Source organism: Pseudochaenichthys georgianus, chromosome 17, assembly GCF_902827115.2.
Source record: "Pseudochaenichthys georgianus chromosome 17, fPseGeo1.2, whole genome shotgun sequence".
Lineage (NCBI taxonomy): Eukaryota > Metazoa > Chordata > Actinopteri > Perciformes > Channichthyidae > Pseudochaenichthys > Pseudochaenichthys georgianus.
The window spans coordinates 15,319,963-15,341,688 of NC_047519.1; the positions used below are offsets into that span (position 1 = coordinate 15,319,963).

At 43.1% G+C, this 21,726-nt stretch overlaps 1 protein-coding gene across 5 annotated transcripts in view; it reads right to left on the reverse strand.

The window, feature by feature from the left end:
* The window catches only part of rnf220a (ring finger protein 220a), a 175,649-nt gene that overhangs the window by 84,242 nt on the left and 69,681 nt on the right, over positions 1 to 21,726 (reverse strand). For 2 of the 5 annotated variants that reach the window (XM_071206238.1, XM_034104411.2), the window contains exon 4: positions 6,461 to 6,562. The exons of the other annotated variants lie outside the window; for them this stretch is intronic. In XM_071206238.1, the coding sequence (XP_071062339.1) occupies positions 6,461 to 6,562 (102 nt within the window). The remainder of the gene's footprint in view (positions 1 to 6,460; positions 6,563 to 21,726) is intronic. 5 annotated transcript variants of the gene reach the window in all.

The window sequence follows — 21,726 nt, forward strand, 5'->3', positions numbered from 1 at the left end:
TTCTCCAAATCTGGCAGCCAACAATAAAGCACTCAGTGAAACATTTATGACTTTCATAAACAAGAGCCAGTGATTAATGTTAGCCCTCTTCTTTGGGATTTCTAATAAAGTATGACACATTTACACCCGCGGTCAACGCAGCCAAAGCCCTATTAAACATGTCTGAGAGGATAGATGGCCACGGCGCACACACATTCACACACTCTCACTCACAGAAGTAAAGGATATTAACCAAACAATGCCCTGCTCATGTTTTTCCATTCAAGTCATAATAATCGGAGCACCCACACGTCAAATTTGCTGTGACATCTAAGGCTTTTCCGATTAGAGCGTGTGGCTGGCAGCGAATCTCCTTACTTTCCCGTATAAATCTGATTGTATTGAGATCGCCTCTCACTTGTACTTGTCCCTTAGTCTGGTTTAAAAGCTGGACTGTGCTGCAAGGCTTGTGAAACCTGTGATATATTACCGCAAATATAGAGAGGAGGAAAAAACATCAACAACAAAACTCGGGCTGAAGATGTTGATGTCTTTATTCGCCTGTTTTCTTCGTGAAAATGACTCAGTGAGAAACAGTTTTTCCAGTCGTTGCACCTTTTCTGATATTAAAATGACGCGTTGCATTAGCGTAACAAAGGACATTTGAAGTTGTATTGTTATACAGTACAACTCAAATGTTACCTTGAACAGTATGTAGCTATACATTCTGTACGACCTTCAAAGACGACAGGGTAAAGGCTTAAGCAATAATATAACAAACAAAAAAAAAGTGATTAAAACGAAGTGTAGAAAAAGTTTTCCCTCCTTCCATTTTCTTGTTTCATTGCTGCTTTGATTGTAAAAAACACTATTTCTGTTAGGGGATCTGACTGAATATTAGACCTTACCCTAGAAAACAGGTTAAAATGCTATAGATGTAAAAGGGAAGCTGTAAAGGGAAGGGAAGGATACATATAAAACCTAATTCCACCTGGTCTATTTGCCAGGGATTTTAAAACCCACATTAGCTGTGAATACTATTCAATTCAACATGAGCTTGGTCAACTAATTTAGCTCTGCTGTGAAATCCTTTGAGTAATTTTCAGATTCAAAAGGTCAAAACACACCAAGCTGTCAAATGCAATGTCTCCCTGCATCCTTGGGGTTATTGTGTGTGTGTGTGTGTGTGTGTGTGTGTGTGTGTGTGTGTGTGTGTGTGTGTGTGTGTGTGTGTGTGTGTGTGTGTGTGTGTGTGTGGGGGTGTGTCTGTCTGTCTGTGTGTGTGTGTGTGTGTGTGTGTGTGTGTGTGTGTGTGTGTGTGTGTGTGTGTGTGTGTGTGTGTGTGTGTGTGTGTGTGTGTGTGTGTGTGTTTGGTAATAAACTATGCCATGACTCCATCTCTCCATTATACTGTAATCATCTAAAAGTAGAGAGAAACATTAAAGTGGTAATGAGGACATTTTAAGAAGGGAAAAAAACATTAGGGCCAATACCACAGTAAGAGCGCCACTCAAACTTGCGTTCACCTTTAGCTTCCATCCAACTTACAACAGTCACATTTGGTGCTGTAGATGCAATCATCTTACTAGTTTAATATTAGTCCTGTTTTCTGTTATTCCATTCAGCCACCTCAGACTCATTACCAGCAATGGTGTCATGGTAAAATCATCCAGACTATGATGATTATGGAAAACAATCGCTAATACAAACCAAGTTACGTTTTGTTTTTGGGGAATAATTAATGAATGCTGAAACTGAGATTTAAAATAATGTTTGTTATAAAACCAGTATCCATTTCTGTTTCCGACAGACAATGTTGCTACTTGTTATTTGATTGGTCCATTATTTGTAAGTGTGTGCCCAAATAGTTAGTCACTTTAATTACAGCTAACGCTAGCTTGATCCTACCCATGACTTAGCAGATGAAAGAAGAGTAGCATCTCAGTGCTAATCTTGAGAAGCTAGGCTAACTAGCTTCCACTTTCTGAGGGGAGACTAATTAGCCAACTGCTAGCTTCCACTTTTCAAGTGAAAGATACATTTTCCCACATGATTGGTCTCCAAAATGTTAAATGTTATAAAAGGGTCAGACGTGGTGAGTAAGAGACAGTAAAAACGCAGTAGTGCAATACAAAATATGACTTTCTAGCAATGGCAGCCAACAGCTGGCAGTCAACCATGCACTGCCATTGGAAAATACCTTCCCAGAGGACTAAATGCTGTTTCCAAATATATGTCCAAAAGTCTTTTTCTACTCTTGAAAAATGAAGAAAATAAGCACAAGAGATACATTACCATACTGTAACTGCGTTTCATTGTAAATGTATGAAAGTTAAACAAATGTTTAGAAGGTGTTAACTTCCACTAATCCATGATTCCCTTAAAGTTCTCCTTCGACTCTGACTCCCACCATGTCTAGCCCTCTTCACCCCAGTCCTACCCGCTGTTACCATAGCAGCATATTGTCTCAGACTTTACTAGGAAAATCGCCCCCATCCCTAAAGTACGCCCAGAGCCACCCATTGCTTTATTGCCCAGTGTTGTTCTCTGAAAGACAGGAATTCGCTGAGGTAAAATCGAACCAGATATTTAGTCTGAAAGGGGGTGAAAAGGAGGGGAAAAGATTTATAAAACCAGTCCTTTGGTTTTGGAACTGTTTCACATTATTATTGATATTTATGGTTATGGACCATAGGATTATACATGTTTCCAAACGATGACAATTATCATCCTGTGATCGTTTGAATGCATGCAAGGTTGTTCGTTAGTGATTATGCACATTCCTGATAAATAGCCTTAAAGTTATTACCAAGAAAATGAAAGAGGTAAGAAAGGGATAAAGCAAGGAAGCATGGGAGGGTGTGTGAGGCTGTGTGCTTGAAGGGAGGGGAGGGTTTAGGAGTGCGAGCCTGCCGGGCTCCCTGCTGGGCCTCCATTCATTGAAGCTCTTTTACAAGGGACCCTGCCTGGCAAAAAGGGGCAAACTTGCCAGGGTAAAAGGAAAGGGGTGGGCAAGTCCATTCGAGGATGTTGTTGCTATGTGGTGGGAAATACAGTAGTGTGCTTTGGTCTCTCTCGGTTAAATAAGTGCTGAGAACTGCCAAAGCATCTAAACATAATTTAATTCAAATCATTAAAATAAATACGGAGTGTATAACAATAACCACATGTTCCTGATGATACCGTATCTTCCGGCTGTTTGCTTGTGGGGGGCTCTAATTGTGACGGTACGATCCGTGGGTGAAGTAAGGGTGGTGTTAGTGGAGGTGGTGGTGGTGAAAGGGGGAACTCTTATTGTGAAATCCCGGTGGAGGGTAATTGGAATTCAATAGGAGTTAGATCATGGCTGCTGCCTTAGTTCCTTTGAGGGAAAAGCTATGGGGGATTAGCAGTCGTTAGCCCATAGTGATGTGAAGTGGAAAGGAACAGCTGGCTCTCAGCTAGCCACATGGGGTGTGTGTGTGTGTCATTTTTGTGTGTAAGAAAAGAGATAGTAAGCGGTAGAGGGTGTTTTTCAGTATGTCGCCTTCTCTCCATCTGGGTGTTAGCGAGTGGGGGGGATTGCCTCAGAAATTCCCTGTAAAAGTTGCCTCACCACAATGGCTTTGGGATAAACGTACTAGTTTTACCCTAATGACTTGTGACTGTACTTGGGATAGCTTAACACCCTTTTGAAATACATTCTATTCCATGCTATTCTATGTCCTTTTTCGATCCTTTTTGCCGCCTCCTCAATGGAAGTTTCTAGACTGTGGGGAGTCTGCTAAACTGTCAGTCCTGCTGTGTTTTACAAGCCCAGAAACACTTTGTTATTTTATATAAAAGCAGCCAGGCATGTTTGCTGAATACTTTTGGCATTTTATGTGGGAGGATGAATGAGGGATGGAGGGAGGCAGAGAGAGAGCAGGAGAGGAAAGGTGGAATAAACAGCCCTATTAGTGGAGCGGTCTGAGGATCGGCACGTGGCCCCACGCTGCAGCGAACAGCAACCACCGGCATAATAATGCAACACAATGCTGGAGCATGGCCCTGGCCCTTTGATTTGTTTCATGTGTCTCTGGGTTAGATTACACTGAAAGCTCCTTTTGAGTTTGCTCACACTTCTAGTTACTGAGTTACTAAGACCTGTGTCCTGTCTAAATATGGTATTATCTGTGGTCACGACATTTGGGTATACGATGACCCTGGATGCTCATGCATTTCTAACATTTACAAAACCATTTAACAGTTATGTCTTAGTCTGATCTGGCGCTGATTGATGTTGGCAGTCTATGGTAATTAATACTAACAAATGAAATACGTATATTTTAGATAACAATGTAGAAGAAATAAAAGCTTTGTTCTTTTGTATTAAACAATTACGGCAATTTGCAAATGACTGTCCTGTTTAAGTCTCAAGATGGACTTTAATTTTACAATGCATTTTACCAGTGAATGTCTGCATGGTCATGTTGTATAGTATTTTGTGTATCCCATTTTGCCTTCCAAATGTGACCGTATGATAGGTCATTGCTATAATACCAGAGTCACCATAGTTTAATAGCAAAATAAGCCTTGCAGTTGCTACATGGTAACATTTAAAATTCGCGCAACAGGATGGTAAAATGCAAAAAAACTCAGCTCGCCACAGAAACCTTTTCAGATGATAGGCACGGCCTCATGAGAGACCTCAATTCAAACGCTGTATGGGATATATCAGACCTTTGTCTCACCCCCTGTGGGGTCAAAACGACAAGACCCACTCCTCTCATCAAAGTCATGTTCTCCCTTTTCCTCTCTCTCTTCCCACCTCTCTATCCAGCCCGGTCAGGCTATTAAATGGTAGAATACATTATAGAGAAAGGGGGAAGGTGGGGGCTAATAGATTGGAATATTATAACCATACAATAATTTCATGAAAAAGTCAAGGAGGGATCATCGTTCTTATTAAGTCCAAGAGAAATTGAGGCTGAAAAATGTTCAAATAGAAAATGTTAATGCCAGGCTATACTACATGTAATTGTGCCTGCACCGTTCCCTGGGCTGGCCCCATTCATGCCACTTTATTAGTGGTAATTGAGGATATGAATTATAAATGGGGGGGTGATTTCTCTCCTGCTTCTCATTGAAAGTGAAGCGTAATGACCACTGCCATTGTTTAACCTTCATAATCTTCTGTTCTCATTTCTTTGCTTTGCTCTCTCCTGTCCCTTTTTCCTTTTCACTTCTTAACTTGTATGGGTTTTTCTTTTATTATTCTCTCTGCTTATTTCCATTCTTGTCACTCCCCATTATCTCCTCTACTCCTCTCTTTTTTTCCCTTCCCCTTTCCTTCTGTATCTTTTTCCATCTTCTGTTCTACAGTCCTCTGACCATTGTGGTCTGAAATGTGAACTACAGTATAAGAGTTTAAAGGTACCCTAGACACACACATACATGGATACAAACACACATAATTACACACCCACACACTTAGATGAGGGGGTTGGCGGTGCTTTTTACCTTGCTGTAATTGCTTAATAAGCCCCACTAGTGATGTGTATGCCCCAGGCGAGGGATCCAGCAACGGGGGCTGGGGGTTTTCTTGGCATCGTTTCTGAGAAGTTCACTTTTTTTATTTAGGCTTTTTAAATATCAGCAGCTCCACACCTACCATCCAACAAAGTCCATTAGCCCCGGCCTCTCACCCACGACCAGTCTGCTTTTTATTTACAACATCAAACGTTTCACTTCATAAAATTACCTTTTCTTTCCCCTCCCCTCCTTACTCTCCTTCTCTCAAAGCACTCTTAGTTGCATTTAGTTGAAACATGTTTTCCGAAACAAAAGGAGTGGTGGAGTGTGGGGGGGGGGGATAAAACAGTCCTCCGATGCAGTCTGCAGTGGTTTTATAGCGGGGTATAATGGGCAATTGGGAGAAAGTATTTAATAGGAAACCGACATCGCGCTGTAATGCAACTGTTGTTAAAGTGGACGGATTTAGCCGGTGTCTCTGAAACGTGGAGGGCTGCTGTTCGCCATTTTCCCTTTTGAAGTCATTAACTGCCTTTTAAGTGGTGATGACTGCATGCGTCTGTTCTGGAGACACTTGAGTGTGTGTGTGTCCTGAGCGGTGGTGTCAGCGTATGCAGCCAATTGAACACAGTGTGTGCAGAATCAAACCAAACTGTAGTGTAGGGTTTAAGGAGTGGGGTAAAACACAATGATGCAGGTGGATTCGTTGCCAAAAAAAAGATAAAAACTTTAGTTAAATATATTTTCTCAGTAAAATGATGTGTTGTCACTTAACCCATTAAACATTCTGACCTGGATCTATTTCTTCAAAAAGTGTGCCCCCTACCTTAATTATAAGTTTAAATGAAATAAACAGAATGTGATACAATTACATGTGTCCATTTCTAAAGTGTTCTAACACAATTGATTGCTGTTTAGCTCCAATCTCCCATAAGATATGCAAGACGTTGTGTGTAAAACCCCTCTGAAACCCAAATCTTTTACTCACATTTTTTTTCTTCTCCGCCATTGATCGAGAGTTTGATTTGATCTAGGTCCCTCATGTACTGCCACATCTGCAGCTTGTACTGCTGTGTGAAGCGGGCGTCAGCTGTGTGAGCATATAAATGAAACCAGAGAAGAATGAAAGCTAAACATTCTCCAAGATCAATATCCCAATATCTAACATCAGGGAACTCCAATAAGTACAACGCCAGGGACACTTCAATGGCAACATCAAGGCAGCAGGGTTTACACATACACACACATACACACATGCAAACGATTAGTGGGTTTCAGATAGTGATCAGGCAAGCACCATAAAATCCATCCTACTTAGGCGAAAGGAATAATCCATTTGGGGACAGGTTTCAATACGGTCCATACTAACCATGTCACGGTGAAGCTCTCATCAAAAGCAATGGGGATAATTTGGGGCAGAGATACATTGGCACATTTTTTTAAGCAATGAAGTGAGGTCATATTGCCGGAAGCAGAGATAAGAATTAGCAATCAATGTTCATCAAGGTGGCTAACCCAATGGGCCTAAGGCCAACAAATGGGACCAAATACTGCTGGTTACAATCTTTTTAAGCGATAGGGTTCGCTTTTGGTTGATTGAGGCATTGGGGACATTTTGACCATTTGCTTTCTCATCAGAGTTTAAGATGTATACCTGACTGACATATTATTTAAATGTGGATTAAGACATTCTACAGATATGTGCAGATGTGACCTATGATGGGTCCATGTAATAAAAAAGGTTAGAGGAAGAGGAACATGTTTATGAAAACTCCCTCTTCAATTCCTCCTTTTCGCTCATCTGTCACCCAAATTATTAAGTAGCCTCCATTAGTCTTAGGGCATCTTTGTTTGGACAATAAGCAATGAGGCTGAACTAATGACCCTTACCCTAATCACATCAGAGGAGAGGTGCTCCTATGAACGTATCTGTGTGTGTGTGTATTTGCGCAAAGTAATGACCCCAACCACCAGTGGTCATCGAAGCACTGACCACCACTGGTCGATACCCTCCCATCTATCCAACCATCTCAACCATCTTACCCATCCTTCCTCTTCCCACAAAGCCCATTCACGGCCCCAATCAATGTCAAATTATGGGTTATTTATTGAATAATCAAAAAGGTATTATGGGTCAGACTGGCTGACTAGCCTGCAGTGGTTGACATTAAGGACATAGAAGGTGGTGGAGGGGGGGGTGACTATTTATCAGCCTAGCTGCCATGCATGCATTTAAAATTAGGGTAATCAGTTGGCATGTAAACAGTAGGCCCAGCAGCTGGCTGCCAGACAGCTAGGCTATTACTCACTTGCCACTTATCATCGCTGACGTGTATGTCTGTGTGTGTGTGTGTGTGTGTGTGTGTGTGTGTGTGTGTGTGTGTGTGTGTGTGTGTGTGTGTGTGTGTGAGTGTGTGAGTGCGTGTGTGTTTGTTTGAATGCGTGCATATATCAAGAGGTGACAGAGTATGCATTTAGGGATTGGTGGTACTTGTGTTTGTTGTGAAAGAGTCTGTGTGTGTATATATGAGCTTCTTCATATTATGTAAGTCAGTATTGGATCCCCTTTAATCCAGCTTTTTCTGGAGCTTTCAACCCTACCCACTGGTCTTCATCAGCTGATACAGTTTGCTCAGCTGTCATGGTCATGCAGAGCTGTCTCTATCAAAACTGAGCAACCGTTGTTAAAAACAGCATGAGATGCAGCTCCAAAAAAATCAAGAAATTAATCTTTGATATAAAAATCAATGTTGTACATTATTTTTGCTATCGGAAATTTGTATTTACGTGGATACATTGGTATTCAACACAGAGTCTTTTGTGACAATGGTGGCATGACCACACACAAAAAAAAAAAAAGTATTCATAATCAATGCAGAAGACTGTAGGGGTTAAGATTTGAAACCCCGAGTCCCTAGGCCACTTGTAAACTAATCTGCCAGGGCAGCCTTCGTGTCAGAGGTCAACAGACATCATTACAGCGGGTGTGTAGGGGGCAGAGGAGAGGGCAAGTCTGCGTATGTGTGTGTGCGTGAGTGTGTGTTTGTGTGAAGGGCAGATGAGAGGGCAGGGTTGTCCGCTGTGGGCAGATCGTCTTTCTCTCCAGAGCTTTGGCCTGTGAGGATTGGCTGCGTGCGGCTGGGTTAAGAGTGGAGGGCTCACTCTGACAGGGAGGACCCGACTTGGCAGACAAGACCTGATTTGTGTTACAAGCAAACACTACTACAGACTGCAAGGAATAAAAGCTTATGATAATATCTTAGTTTGAGTGTGTGTCAACGGTAACAAGATATGTTTTAAGGACGAGCAGTACTATGCCAGGGATTTCTAATGTCAGTCGGTACATTTTTTGACGGCGATAGCTTCGAAAACCGTGAAAGATATAGAATGAAACATTACATTTGTTTTAGTTGAGATCAAAATGATGGTTGGGTTCGAAGATGGGAGTGGTTCAAGAAAGGGAGCCGGGAGGGGGAGGAAGAGGGGAAGGGACCAAGGAAACCAACCACGTTCAGCACCTGACCACATTTCACAGGTGTAATGCCATTGCAAGATGGTCTTCAGTAAGGGATTATGCAACTCAACATGGTTACTGTCCCTCAAATTCAAATGCACCATGCACCATGTCTTTGTCGAAACCATGCATCCATTATTGGACAATAACAAGGATATCTGAATTTGAATGCCAGTTCACTTAATTCCCAACAAAACAAAACAATCATTTTAATTCTATCAAAATAACATCTTTGTAATTTGGATGAACATATCCTTTAATAGGAAATTAAATGTGTGTACAGCTGTATCTGTGAATGCACAGTACACTTATGTCTATACATGCGTGTCTGTCACGCTGACTGAGGTTAAAGCTATAGCTTCAGGGTCTGTCTCTATGTATTAAATAAAGTGGCGTCTCAGTGTGTTCCCCTTAAACAGCCCTATCAATCTGGCCCACTTATGGACTCCATAAATTACAAGCCAATCACAATGCCTCACTAATGCTCTGGCTGGAGCCACTGTGCATGGGAGGCAGGGAGCAACAAGGTTAGTGAGGAGGAAAGGAAAGGAAAGGAAAGAGGGGCTGCTGGAAAGAATGGTGATACACAAAGTGAAAGAAAGTAAAGAAAATAGGACAGTAACAGTTATAGAAGGAGAAATAAAGAGGTTATGTCTAACCATCCTCTCCTCTATGTATCAGTCAATCTATTTGTCTCCACTTGTGCTTTTAAGACCGCCGTACTGTTGACACTTATTGCATGTCGCCATATTTTCATCCCTGAAAAAGCATTAGAAAAGCCAATGCTGGGGTGGGGTGAGTGAATTAGGATTGGTTTTTGCCTCCCCTGGCCACAGAGGGAGGTAGGGTTACCCACAATAAGATCAGAATGAGACCAATTTTGTTTCCGTCGCCATTCAAAACAAACAATGGGCACCTAATAGCCCTGCAGCATCTGTGGCCTCGCTCGGGCCAAAACACACATGATGGCCCCTGGTCGATAGATGCCGACAGCTAGATGGACGAGAAGAGTCACGCACAAAAGCACACACGCTGCCGCACACTTACGTAGGCAGACAGGCTCGCATGATGTTGCCTGATAGCCGCGTGCTGCCTGGAACACTAGTTAGCGGTTGGTGTAAAAGTGGCCTGAGTGCTTCTGAAGACACCGATCATATCAGCGAAAAGAGGAGAATAGGGGCTTATCGACTCAGAGAGGGTGACGGGCAGGGAGGGAAAGAGCCAGCATTGGTGGTCATGTCTAGCAACACATACTGTAAGTGATCTAATCTTGGGGCATTACACTGACAGACAGGCAGTGGTTACTATTTGAGGACAGGAATTGATATATGGAAGAGTTGCATCCGTGTTGTTCTGTCTGGGATAACTAAGTTCAAAGGCCCCCATGCATTCATTTTGTAAACCAGACATATTTGTTCCAGCTTTTTTTGCTCATATTTAATAAATAGCTTTGGCCTTGGAACACATACTATAACAAGGAATAAGACAACTGCCAATTTAAGCTATACAAAAATGGGAGTGATATAAAACAAATGATTATCGAAAATAATGTGGCCTTCATTCTTTCAACTGAACATACAATTGTTCAATAGGTCGCCCTCTCGTAGTCGACCCAGGGAGATTGGCTACAGCTCAATTGTTCTGCCTTCAAATCTATAGTCAACTCAAGGAAATGCGGGTAATAATTTGTGATAACAAGGAAAATGCCTCTCTAATTTGCCCCCTGGGTTCTACAGGAAGGATGCTGCAGGTACAGCAGCCTGACCTCACACTGCCCTCAGCTAATGACATTAGGACAGACACCTTGGTGCTCTTACAGGGTCACCCGTGGTGCACCTATACACACACATGCTAACCTGCACGCAAACCAAATGGCCTATGAACATGCACACACACACACACACACACACACACACACACACACACACACACACACACACACACACACACACACACACACACACACACACACACACACACACACACACACACACACACACACACACACACACACACACACACACACACACACACACACACACACATACACCCCCACACCACACACACACACACACACACACACACACACACACCACACACACACACCACACACACACACACACACACACACACACACACACACACACACACACACACACACACACACACACACACACACACACACACACATACACCCCCACACACACACACACACACACACACACACACACACACACACACACACACCACACACACACACACACACACACACACACACACACACACACACACACACACACACACACACACACACACACAGTCCCAAGTCCCCTGGGCGAGCCGTTAAAGAAGCCTCCCCTCTCCGGTCGCCTCTCATTACAGCCCATTAGTCAGGTGCTTCTATCAGCCTTATGTGTGTGTGTGTGTGTGTGTGTGTGTGTGTGTGTGTGTGTGTGTGTGTGTGTGTGTGTGTGTGTGTGAGAGAGTGTGTGGGGTCACCCTTCACTGGCTAACAAGTGGGGTAACAGAGTTAGCAAGGGGAGGGGTGCTTACACCTGCCTACCCACACACACACACACACACACACACACACACACACACACACACACACACACACACACACACACACACACACACACACACACACACACACACACACACACACACACACACACACACACACACACACACGCGCACACACACACACACACACACACACACACACACACACACACACACACACACACACACACACACACACACACACACACACACACACACACACCCACACACACCCTGGGGGTATCGATTGCAACCGCCATTTCACCTTTGCCTCCGTGACCTCCCCAACGATGTGTTTATTTACTCCACGGCGCACACACACACACACGTTTGACACACGCCGCCCGTCACACACACAAGTAACAAGGGCATTAAGGAAGCATATGGAGGCCACTGTCACATTAGTTTAAATAACCCCCACAACACGGGGCACATGGAGAGTAACTCTTTGGCCTTCCTTAAGTCACACAGCTCCACCTGAGACTAAGGAGACAGGACATGATGGTAGAAGGGAAGAGGCCAGAAAAGGATGGAAGGAAGATAGAGGAAGATTAAGTTTTTGAGGATTGTTCTGATGGCAAGGCATGCAAACTAATATTTGAACACAAGGCAACAACTAGGCACTGAGAAAGTGCAGTGTCATATCCACGATATAAGCCATGCCTTATATCACACGGTAAACAAAGTGTAAGATAATGCTACGTTATTTGGATTAGCTCCAAAATATAATGGTTTCTGTCATACCCTTTCACAACGTACCTAAACACTGGGCCAGTCGTTTTTACATAATCCTGCTGACAGGTAAACAATTCAAGGTAATAATCCGTCACATTTCTCACATGAATAAACGTCAACCCCCTTTAGCAGCCCTTCCCGCCCGCACGATGCCCACACGATGGAAGGGCACATCTTATCTCCCCGGGCGCTGTACACTAGCTGCCCACTAGCTGCCCACTAGCTGCCCACTAGCTGCCCACTGCTCCTAGTACTAGACTCCTGGTACTAGGATGGGTTACATGCAGAGAACACATGTCACTGTGTGTGTGACCATTAAAGAGGGTTTCAATCCTCCCAATATTATATTATAATATTATATTATCTATGAGGGACTACCTACCTACCCTAAGGTGTCCTCTGTTAAGAGGTCACGGAAGGATCTCGGCAGGAACCTGACAATCCACACGTTCAATCATTTTCGCCCCCCCCCCCTCTTTTCTTCCTTCTGCCACTTCAGCTGATAACATTATAACATAACGTTGAAGGGTCTTAAGATACGCAACATAGACTTTGATGAGTCTGTCAACCCCTTGATGAACTTTACCTGGATCAACCGTGTGAGAAAGGCAACACATAAAGCAAAGAGATATGGTAGGAAGTGAACCTACATGGACTAGCACGTTGCACTGTACATAACCTTATTATTTCAATGATGTTGCAACATGATGTTGATACTGCAGACTTTGGTAATTCTAATTTATCAGTAATAGTTTTGGTGAAATGAACAAATCATACCACTTATAATTTTAACTCATTTTATGGTGCCATTTACAATACAGTAACGACACAGAGTAGGCAGCAAAGTCCAAGTCAGTTAGTTATTGGTTGAATTACTGACAAACAAAGGGAATGCTATAACTGTAATACTCAGAAGTAAGTGCATGTGTATCCATGTGCATATTTTTGTGTTTGAATATCTGGTACAGTTTGCATGTGTGTGTGTCGGTGTGTTAAGCCAGCTAGTAGCCAGGCATGTCATACATAGTGATTAGTAGTAAAACTTTAATGGGGGATCCATACATATGTCTAGCTGTCAACTTTACGATCAAGCCTCACCATGCCAGCCTGGACTACAGACAGCCAGGACACAGACGCAGTTGTACAAACACACACAGAGACAGAGTGTGTCTCTTTCCGTCTACTTTTTTGCGGTGCCACAGGGGCCAGTACCGTCACGGTGCTGTCAACGCCGGGTGCTCAGGGCCCTAAATGAAGGCATCAAGCGCTCACATCCCCCGCTGTAATAAAACCCAGTCAACAAGCCCCCGCCGCAGGCAACACATAATGGGCTTTTTATTTCCGTTTGGTCGCCCCAGCCTACTGAATTAAAGCCCAGTTTGGTGAATGGAAGACAAGGTGGTCTCAAGGTCACTGAGGGAGCTAGAGGGTGAGGGGAACACCTTTAGGTTTCAATACGACATCCACAAAATGCACAGGTCAGACGGTAAGGCATTGCAACATGAATTAAAAAAATCCAAGACATGTTTTAAGGGAACGTTTTCTAAATGTTCTCATGTGCGTATTATATTTGAGCAATCACATCTTTAATTTAAATGTTTTTTTTGGGGTTTAAATGAGGTACCCATATCAGTTCCTAGCATTTACACTTTTTCAAGCTAATGTTTCAGAAACATGTTCTAAGCTGACATTTCAGCTGTAGTAAATCTAAAGGCATTTACAGAATGGAGTGTTAGGAATAATATTCCTAATTGCCTGTGAATATTGTATGAAGGGCTTTTTTTGTCAAATGTAAGAACTTTGTCGGATGTATCTGGTATGGTCTGCCTTTACCATGGTTTGATAGATGTAATAAAGTTAGCCTTTTTGGTTTTGACTACGAATCCTGTGTTGTTGTATAATAATCCTCAAAAATGTAGGCGCAAATCAACTCTGCTGGCACCGTTTCTAGTGAGAAGAAGCTCCAAGTTAGCGGTTCCACTAATGAGGAGTGCAATTTGGAAGCAGGCCAACAAATCCGCGGTGACCCTCAATGATCCCACCTACCTGCCTCATTTAGGGAGCAACAGGAAGCAAATGATCTCTTCCCAAAAAGGTCAAGGGTCAGTCCATGTTGTTGTGTCGGAGCAGACTAACTGCTGGCGTGTTTTGTGTGAGTATGTGTGTGAGAGAACAGGATACTCCATGTGTGATGGTATTCGGTAATGAGAGGAAAAAACAACAGCGGAACAGACTGTAAACAGCGACAGGTGTCTTGTTAGGTTAGAATTACCATGGCACACAAGAACACACACATACACACCTGCAAGCCACCATCTGGTAAATACTCTGGAGGAACATTTGAGCGTTTTGTTTTTGTAACTGACAAGATTATACAATGGGAGTGAATGCCAAATGTATTCAGTACACTTTAAGCTTTCAATTAGATGTATGATTATAATTTGGAAACAACTTTTTTTATGATGACAACACGTATCGATTGAGTCAAATTTGAATGACGGTGTATTTTTATTACTGAATGTGGGGGTTATTAACATCTTACTATGTCCACATGTAATGTTTAACTAATCAAAAAAACACTAGAAAGAATCATTCGAGCCAATCTGTTAGTTACACAACTCTGATAAAGTTCATTGATCAGCTTCTGCCAGTTTTCTGATTGAAACTACTGTTACAATTCATATCATTCAACAGTGTGCAATACACCTAGAAAAAGAAAGGGATAAACACAAATATGAAGTAATAATGTATAGAAAATCCTACAGAAAACCTGTTTTTCAGCTTTTTTAAATATATATCTCTATATATTGAGTTTGGTCTGGGCTGTGTTGTTCTTCTTTGGGATAATGTGGCAAACATGTGAACACCTTGGTGTGTCAATGGCTAGTTGAAGGCCCATTACTTGGCAATGGCAAAGCAATGGCTTTGTTTCAATTTGGTGTGGTAGACATTTGGAATTTCATCTCCATCCAACACCATTGGGATGAATTGCGCCAGGCCCAAAAGGCAACATCATGGGTGTTCACATACTTCTGAACGTTAAGTGTTCTTTTCCAGGTGTGAGGGAGGGACAATGTCAGTGGTCAACTATAGCAAGCCAAATGACAAAAGTTGACATCAGAGGTTTTTCCCAAGAAATACAGCTGAACGAGATATGTCATTATGGAAGTGGCTAACCATCGCTGAAGTACTTAGTGCATTTCTCCTGATAGAGCCAGCTAGACTCCCTTTCAGGTGATACTTTACTTAATTGAGTGTGAAACCTTTATCACTATCAAGACAGAGACGTGAAAGAGAGGTGAAAAGAGAGAGGTGAGAAAGAGATGGAGGTATAGGATGAAGGAGAGGCCAGAGAGAGACTTAAGAAGAGGAAAGAAAAGGTGGAGAAAGGAGAAGACGACGTGAGAGGTGAATGAGTGTCCCTCACCAGATGGAGTGGTCATATAGGCAGGTACCCTCCAAATGAACCTCCACCCCTCCCCTCGTATTAACCCCCATTCCCTCCACCCCCAGTATACTGAACCCCACCACTTCGTCATGCTATTACCTCCCTGTCTCTTTCATTATCTGCCGTGAACTCTAGGTAACCTCGCCGTGGCCATTCTTTATGTCATGGCCCGCAACGCAAGCCGTGATTTAGGCCCATCCAGTCCACCTAATTTGATTTCATCATCACGGGGCGCAGCGAGAAATAGGGGGGAGGAGGGTTATGTTGTGGGAGAGGAGAGGGGGAGACCAGAAGGGAGAGGGAGGAGAAGGTGGAGGTGATGATGGTGGAGGGTTTTGAGGGAAAGAGGTAAAGGGATCTCAGATCCTACCAACAATCAGTGCTGTTTTTCACAGACGTAACCCTAAACCTAAGACTCTGATCCGTCCTTCATTTTAAACAATCATTCTAACATGGGCGCCATTTCTAAAAAATGCTCACATGCATTTGGAAGGCAATGTAAAATTACTTTACGGTAAAATGTCCCATGGGGTATTGTGGGGCTGTGTTTTTATTTATACAATTCCTCCATTCATGTCTACACTATGCATAGTCAATGTAGTGTCTATTCATCTGTGTGTTTATATAAGTTATCGGAGTCTCTCTGCCCTAACAGCTCATGTGACAATTAGCCGATGCAGAGGAGAAATAAAAGCCTGACACTCCACAGCTGCCGATAGCATGTTTCTACCATTGACACTTTGCCTACACGATGGAAGCACGCTGGCGCCCACACTCGTGCACAGGCACATATCCACATGGACAGACAGTCGTGCACCCTCCTCTGTTTGACACACAGACACTGTCATTGCGGGGTAATCATCAGCCATTAGGATACATGGAGAAAAACAACAAAGCAAAGTGTCTTCATGGCCAAACCGGCTATTATCTTTCACTCAATGCACCATAAAGGAAAGGAGGAAATGTAGAGAGGCCACACTGTTAAGACCATACATGTAGTTAACTTTGAGTTGAGCCTCAGATGAAATTACGTTATGTCTTTGTTAGCTTGTTATAGTAAGGAGGGGGGGAGTTGGAGACGGAGAAAGGCAGACATTTAAATAGAAAGTCTAGACAGAGATGCAGAAATGATACTCTTTTTCCTCCCTGTGCTTTCTCTCCTGAATGCTTTGAGTTGCCGGCAAACGATGTCACAAACACACTCTGGCAGCTCGATTGAAGTCCAAGTGCAATGAGGCGGCTAATTCAACTGAGAATAATGTTCTGTGTACAAACCAACTTTTCGAGGGTAAGGATAAGGAACAAAAAAAAGGGGGCGACGGATTGAATACACGACGATGATTGAATACAAATCTGTAGGTAATGACATCAGTATTTTCGCGTTTAAATCGGGAACCATCCATCAAAGTCAGAGCTGAGGAGAACGCCTCTTCACTCTTCAATATAACTGTTTGACGGGAACTACATGGAAGTGCATAACGATCGCTTGAATGCGATTATCTTCTTCCAGAGGGGGGAAAATGGCCATCTATTTTCAGAGGGTTTGAGAGCGTTTGAGTGTGTGTACCAAAGTCAACCCCAGACACTTGTTCAGACCTCTCCTGTTCCAGAAAGGGGACATAAACACACACACACACACACACACACACACACACACACACACACACACACACACACACACACACACACACACACACACACACACACACACACACACACACACACACACACACACACACACACACACACACACACACACACACACACACACACACACACACACACACACACACACACACACACACACACACACACACACACACACACACACACACACACACACACACACAGTGGCCGATTGTTACTGAAGCTATTCACCTGTCAGTCAATCAGCTGCCAACTGTGGTCGTTCAGCTGTGATGATGCACGTGGGTAGACGTGTGCTTGTTGGACATGTGTATTTAAGTGTTTGAGTGCACATTGCAAAAAAGAAAAGGACTTGATGTGCAAGAGCAATTTAGGTGTCAGTCCTAAAACAACCGAGTAACAGTTGTAAGGTGGAGTTATTTCAAGTAATATTACAAAAGTATTCATTTGAACCGGAAGGACAATGACAAGTGAATTGGTTTGAACTCCCAACGTGTGTTTAAGACCATTCGAATTTGACGCCAAGGGGTCTTGAACAATCATGAAGTAACATGTGGGAGTTACCGTGGGTTCTGTTGCTACCGTGACCAAACACAACTTGGCGCACACTTGACTTCCTGACAACACCCCGGAAAGTCATTAGGCCGACCAATCAAACCGATCTTATTGTCAATAAGTGTATTTTAGAGGTTCTGCTATATTGTTGAACTTTACACTGGCCAAGCTAGTTCGTCCTTTAGATTTTCTCATCTAAATATGGCGGGAAAGGAAACATTTCCAAAAACAACAATCTATTATTTTTAAGAAAAAATCTCTTTTTTAACGTTAGCCATTGCTCACACATGATGCCAAACACAGTTACTGAAGTGCTCTGGTGGTAGCGTCACCCCCCTGTGTTTGCGTGAACATGTACTGTACTGTATAAAGCTAGTATGGGAGGGAGATGTACTTGGGAGGTAGGGTGTTAATATAATCGATAGGAATGAATGCCAAGACTGAGCATTTGAGTTGTAAGAAGCCATATATTTGAATAAATATTTCAAGCCAAATCTTTTCCAAATCATTTCTATTTGGTGAGAAGCATCACTGCTGCAGCAGGAGAACAAACATCCACAACGTGACACTTCAGTGACGACTAAATATTTAATCAGCGCCAGTTATTTTCTGCCAGGTTATGCCTCCATCTGCGTAGCACCAGATCATATGTGTGTGTATCAGTGTGTGTGTGTTTTCTTGGGACCTCAACATGAAGGAGTAGAAGAAAGGACTGTCTGAATTGTTCTCTGTGTTTCTCACTCACACACACTTAGTTTGTACTAATACTCTCATACTGGCATCATTGCAACAACGCTGCTGTATGCAAAGACCATATGTTCAATTTAGGGAACGCCAATATATCATTGATAATGATTACAGCGATGATGATGTGTGTATGAGAGGGAAACATAGAGGGTGGGGTCCTTTGCATGAGTCATTGCGTAGCATATAGCGTGTATAGGTGCAGTTTCTCCTCATGTTGCTGCTGTGTGTAATCTCCATGTGTTCCATTTGATTTAAAGGGCATTATATGTGTTAATTTAGAGGGTGTCAGGGTCGTTCTGGCGTGCTCCGCTTTGAGTCTCTGATTTATTTGTAATCTTTGACTCTGAAAGCTTCCAATTTATAACAAAAGTGTCATTTTTTTATCGCAGGACAAATAAGAGACACAAAAGTTAGACTTACCTGGGAGAAGAAGCCAAAAGAAGATGAACAGGACATGAAAAAAAAGAGAACGAGACAATATCAGAAACATCACTAAGCGACATATTGCGTGTATTTCCACACTCGGCTTTTCTGCAACGAGGTAATGATCTTTATATGAAAAAGGACTTATTTCACAGCACCGCAAGATGACCGTAAATCCAAAGTCACATTATTCTGCACCGCAGTAATTATGTGAATAGTATGCATGTCAACAGTTAAATGTGTGTCGTGTTGGGAGTGTGTGTATGTGTGTGTGAGGGTGTACAGTTTTTTAATGCCATCCAGCAACACAGAAAAACCTTGTTAAATTCAAGTCGGGAACAGACGTTCTCCACGCGACCGCAACCTCCCTCCCTCCCTCCCTACTTCTATCTCCCCCCTCCCCTCCTTACTGTGGTGTAAACACAGATTGTTAGGTTAGGGGTTAAAAGTGTTGTGCTTAGATTCTCTCAGCACTAATCTGATTTCTGCTCTCTTTGCACGTCTATATTTATTTGGTTTTGTCAACACTCAAATCTCCCTCCCTCCCTCTCTTCCTCTCTCTCCCCCTCTGCCAGTGTATTGATCGTTGCTAATGGATTGGCTCTGATTCCGGAGACGTCTAACATGCTTTCCTATCCTCTTATTTTCACCCGGGGAAATCAATGAGGAAAGGCCTGCAAATTTAGACAGGATCAGGTTTTAAGGAATCCACAGCGAGACTCGGCCCACCGGAGTGTGAGGAGAGTAGGGGGTTTGCTATTCAGGAAACAATGTGTGGCTTTATGGTAATTATGCACATGTTTGCAGTGATTTTGTGGTGAACTATGACCTGCATCATGAGGCCATCGATATGACCACAGTCGGATTGTATTTCCAGATTCATGTTAGCCTCCAAATATCCACTTTAAATCCACCTCAAGTTGCTTTAGAGATATCGTAATTGGAAGAGTATGATGCACATTTCACAAGTATAATCACACAATATGTGTGTTTATTTCCTTTTTTCGATGTCTTTTACACTTCAAATTAAAGTGGCCCCATTCTGCGTATTGGGAATTCCCCTTTCCTGTAGTGTGTTATAAAGGTGTTTGTGAATGTAAATGGTCTGCAAGGCTAAATCCCAAAGTTCGCTGTGGAGAGAGTTCTCACCCACACAATTGTTTTTGTAAGTTGCGGCATTAGTACTACTCCTAAACACCGGGCAGTCATTTGTCCATCACACAATCATAGTGAAGACAAACAGGCAAGACATGTGGATCTCAGTGTGGTATCCCGGGCCATGTTTTGACTGCAGGGTTCTACAAATCCAATGCTATCAAACTGTGAAGAGATAGATCATCCACACAGATGCACAGTGTCTCTCTGAATGTATTCTCGCTCGGGTTTCCTTCCTTTTTGCTGCTAACTTAACAACAACATTGCATACAAAACGGGGTTGCCCTTTGACCTTCATTCACTGTGCAGCTAAATGTGCTTAACTTGCAGAAAACACACACACACACACACACACACACACACACACACACACACACACACACACACACACACACACACACACACACACACACACACACACACACACACACACACACTCAGAGGGATGAACATGGACAGAGGTCCCCACTGCTGCTTAAACAACGGATGGAGCTGTGTTAAATCTGAGAAGGCAATCAATGACCAATGAGGAGTGTGACTGTGTGTGTGTGTGTGTGTGTGTGTGTGTGTGTGTGTGTGTGTGTGTGTGTGTGTGTGTGTGTGTGTGTGTGTGTGTGTGTGTGTGTGTGTGTGTGTGTGTGTGTGTGTGTGTGTGTGTGTGTGTGTGTGTGACATGCAGGGGGCAGAAGGGCCCAGCAGGTTTGAAACTCTATCCCGGGGCCAGATCATTTATAAATGGAAGGATATTGATGACTTTAGTGTGTGTGACCAATGAGAAGTGTGACTGTGTATGTGTGACTGTGTAACTGTGCAGGGGAGAGATTGAGCCTGTGTGTGTGTGTGTGTGTGTGTGTGTGTGTGTGTGTGTGTGTGTGTGTGTGTGTGTGTGTGTGTGTGTGTGTGTGTGTGTGTGTGTGTGTGTGTGTGTGTGTGTGTGTGTGTGTGTGTGTGTGTGTGTGTGTAGGTGGGAAGATATCAATGTGCTCCCTGCCTCTTCACACAGCAGAGCAAATTGGAGAAGTTGTCAGGAGTCACAACATGAGGGGCCAGCCAGGGGACGGGCAGGGCTGCAGGCAGGCAGGGTGGCGCTGAGCTGATGGCTGAACATGAGCAAGGCTCGGGGCATGATGGGATGTGAATCGGGGGGAGAAAGGGATTGGTGTTATAAGTGTGTTTTGAGATCTGTTTTTCCTCTCAGTGAATAGGGTGGTTTTAATTATTTCCAACACATATGAACTTTTGTGAACCATATTGAAAATATCTGAAAAAAAGGGAGGGGAGGAAAAAGCCCTAATCTGCTGTTGAATCTATCAAGATCCTAAACATCCATTGGAAACAGGTACAGCGGCCGTGCACTACAATATTGAAGTTATAAAACTGAAAATGAGTGAAGTGGTTTTACATTGATGGGTATTCACTTCGCCAAGGAGATTTTGTTCGTCTTTGAGCAGGAAAATAGAAAGAAACT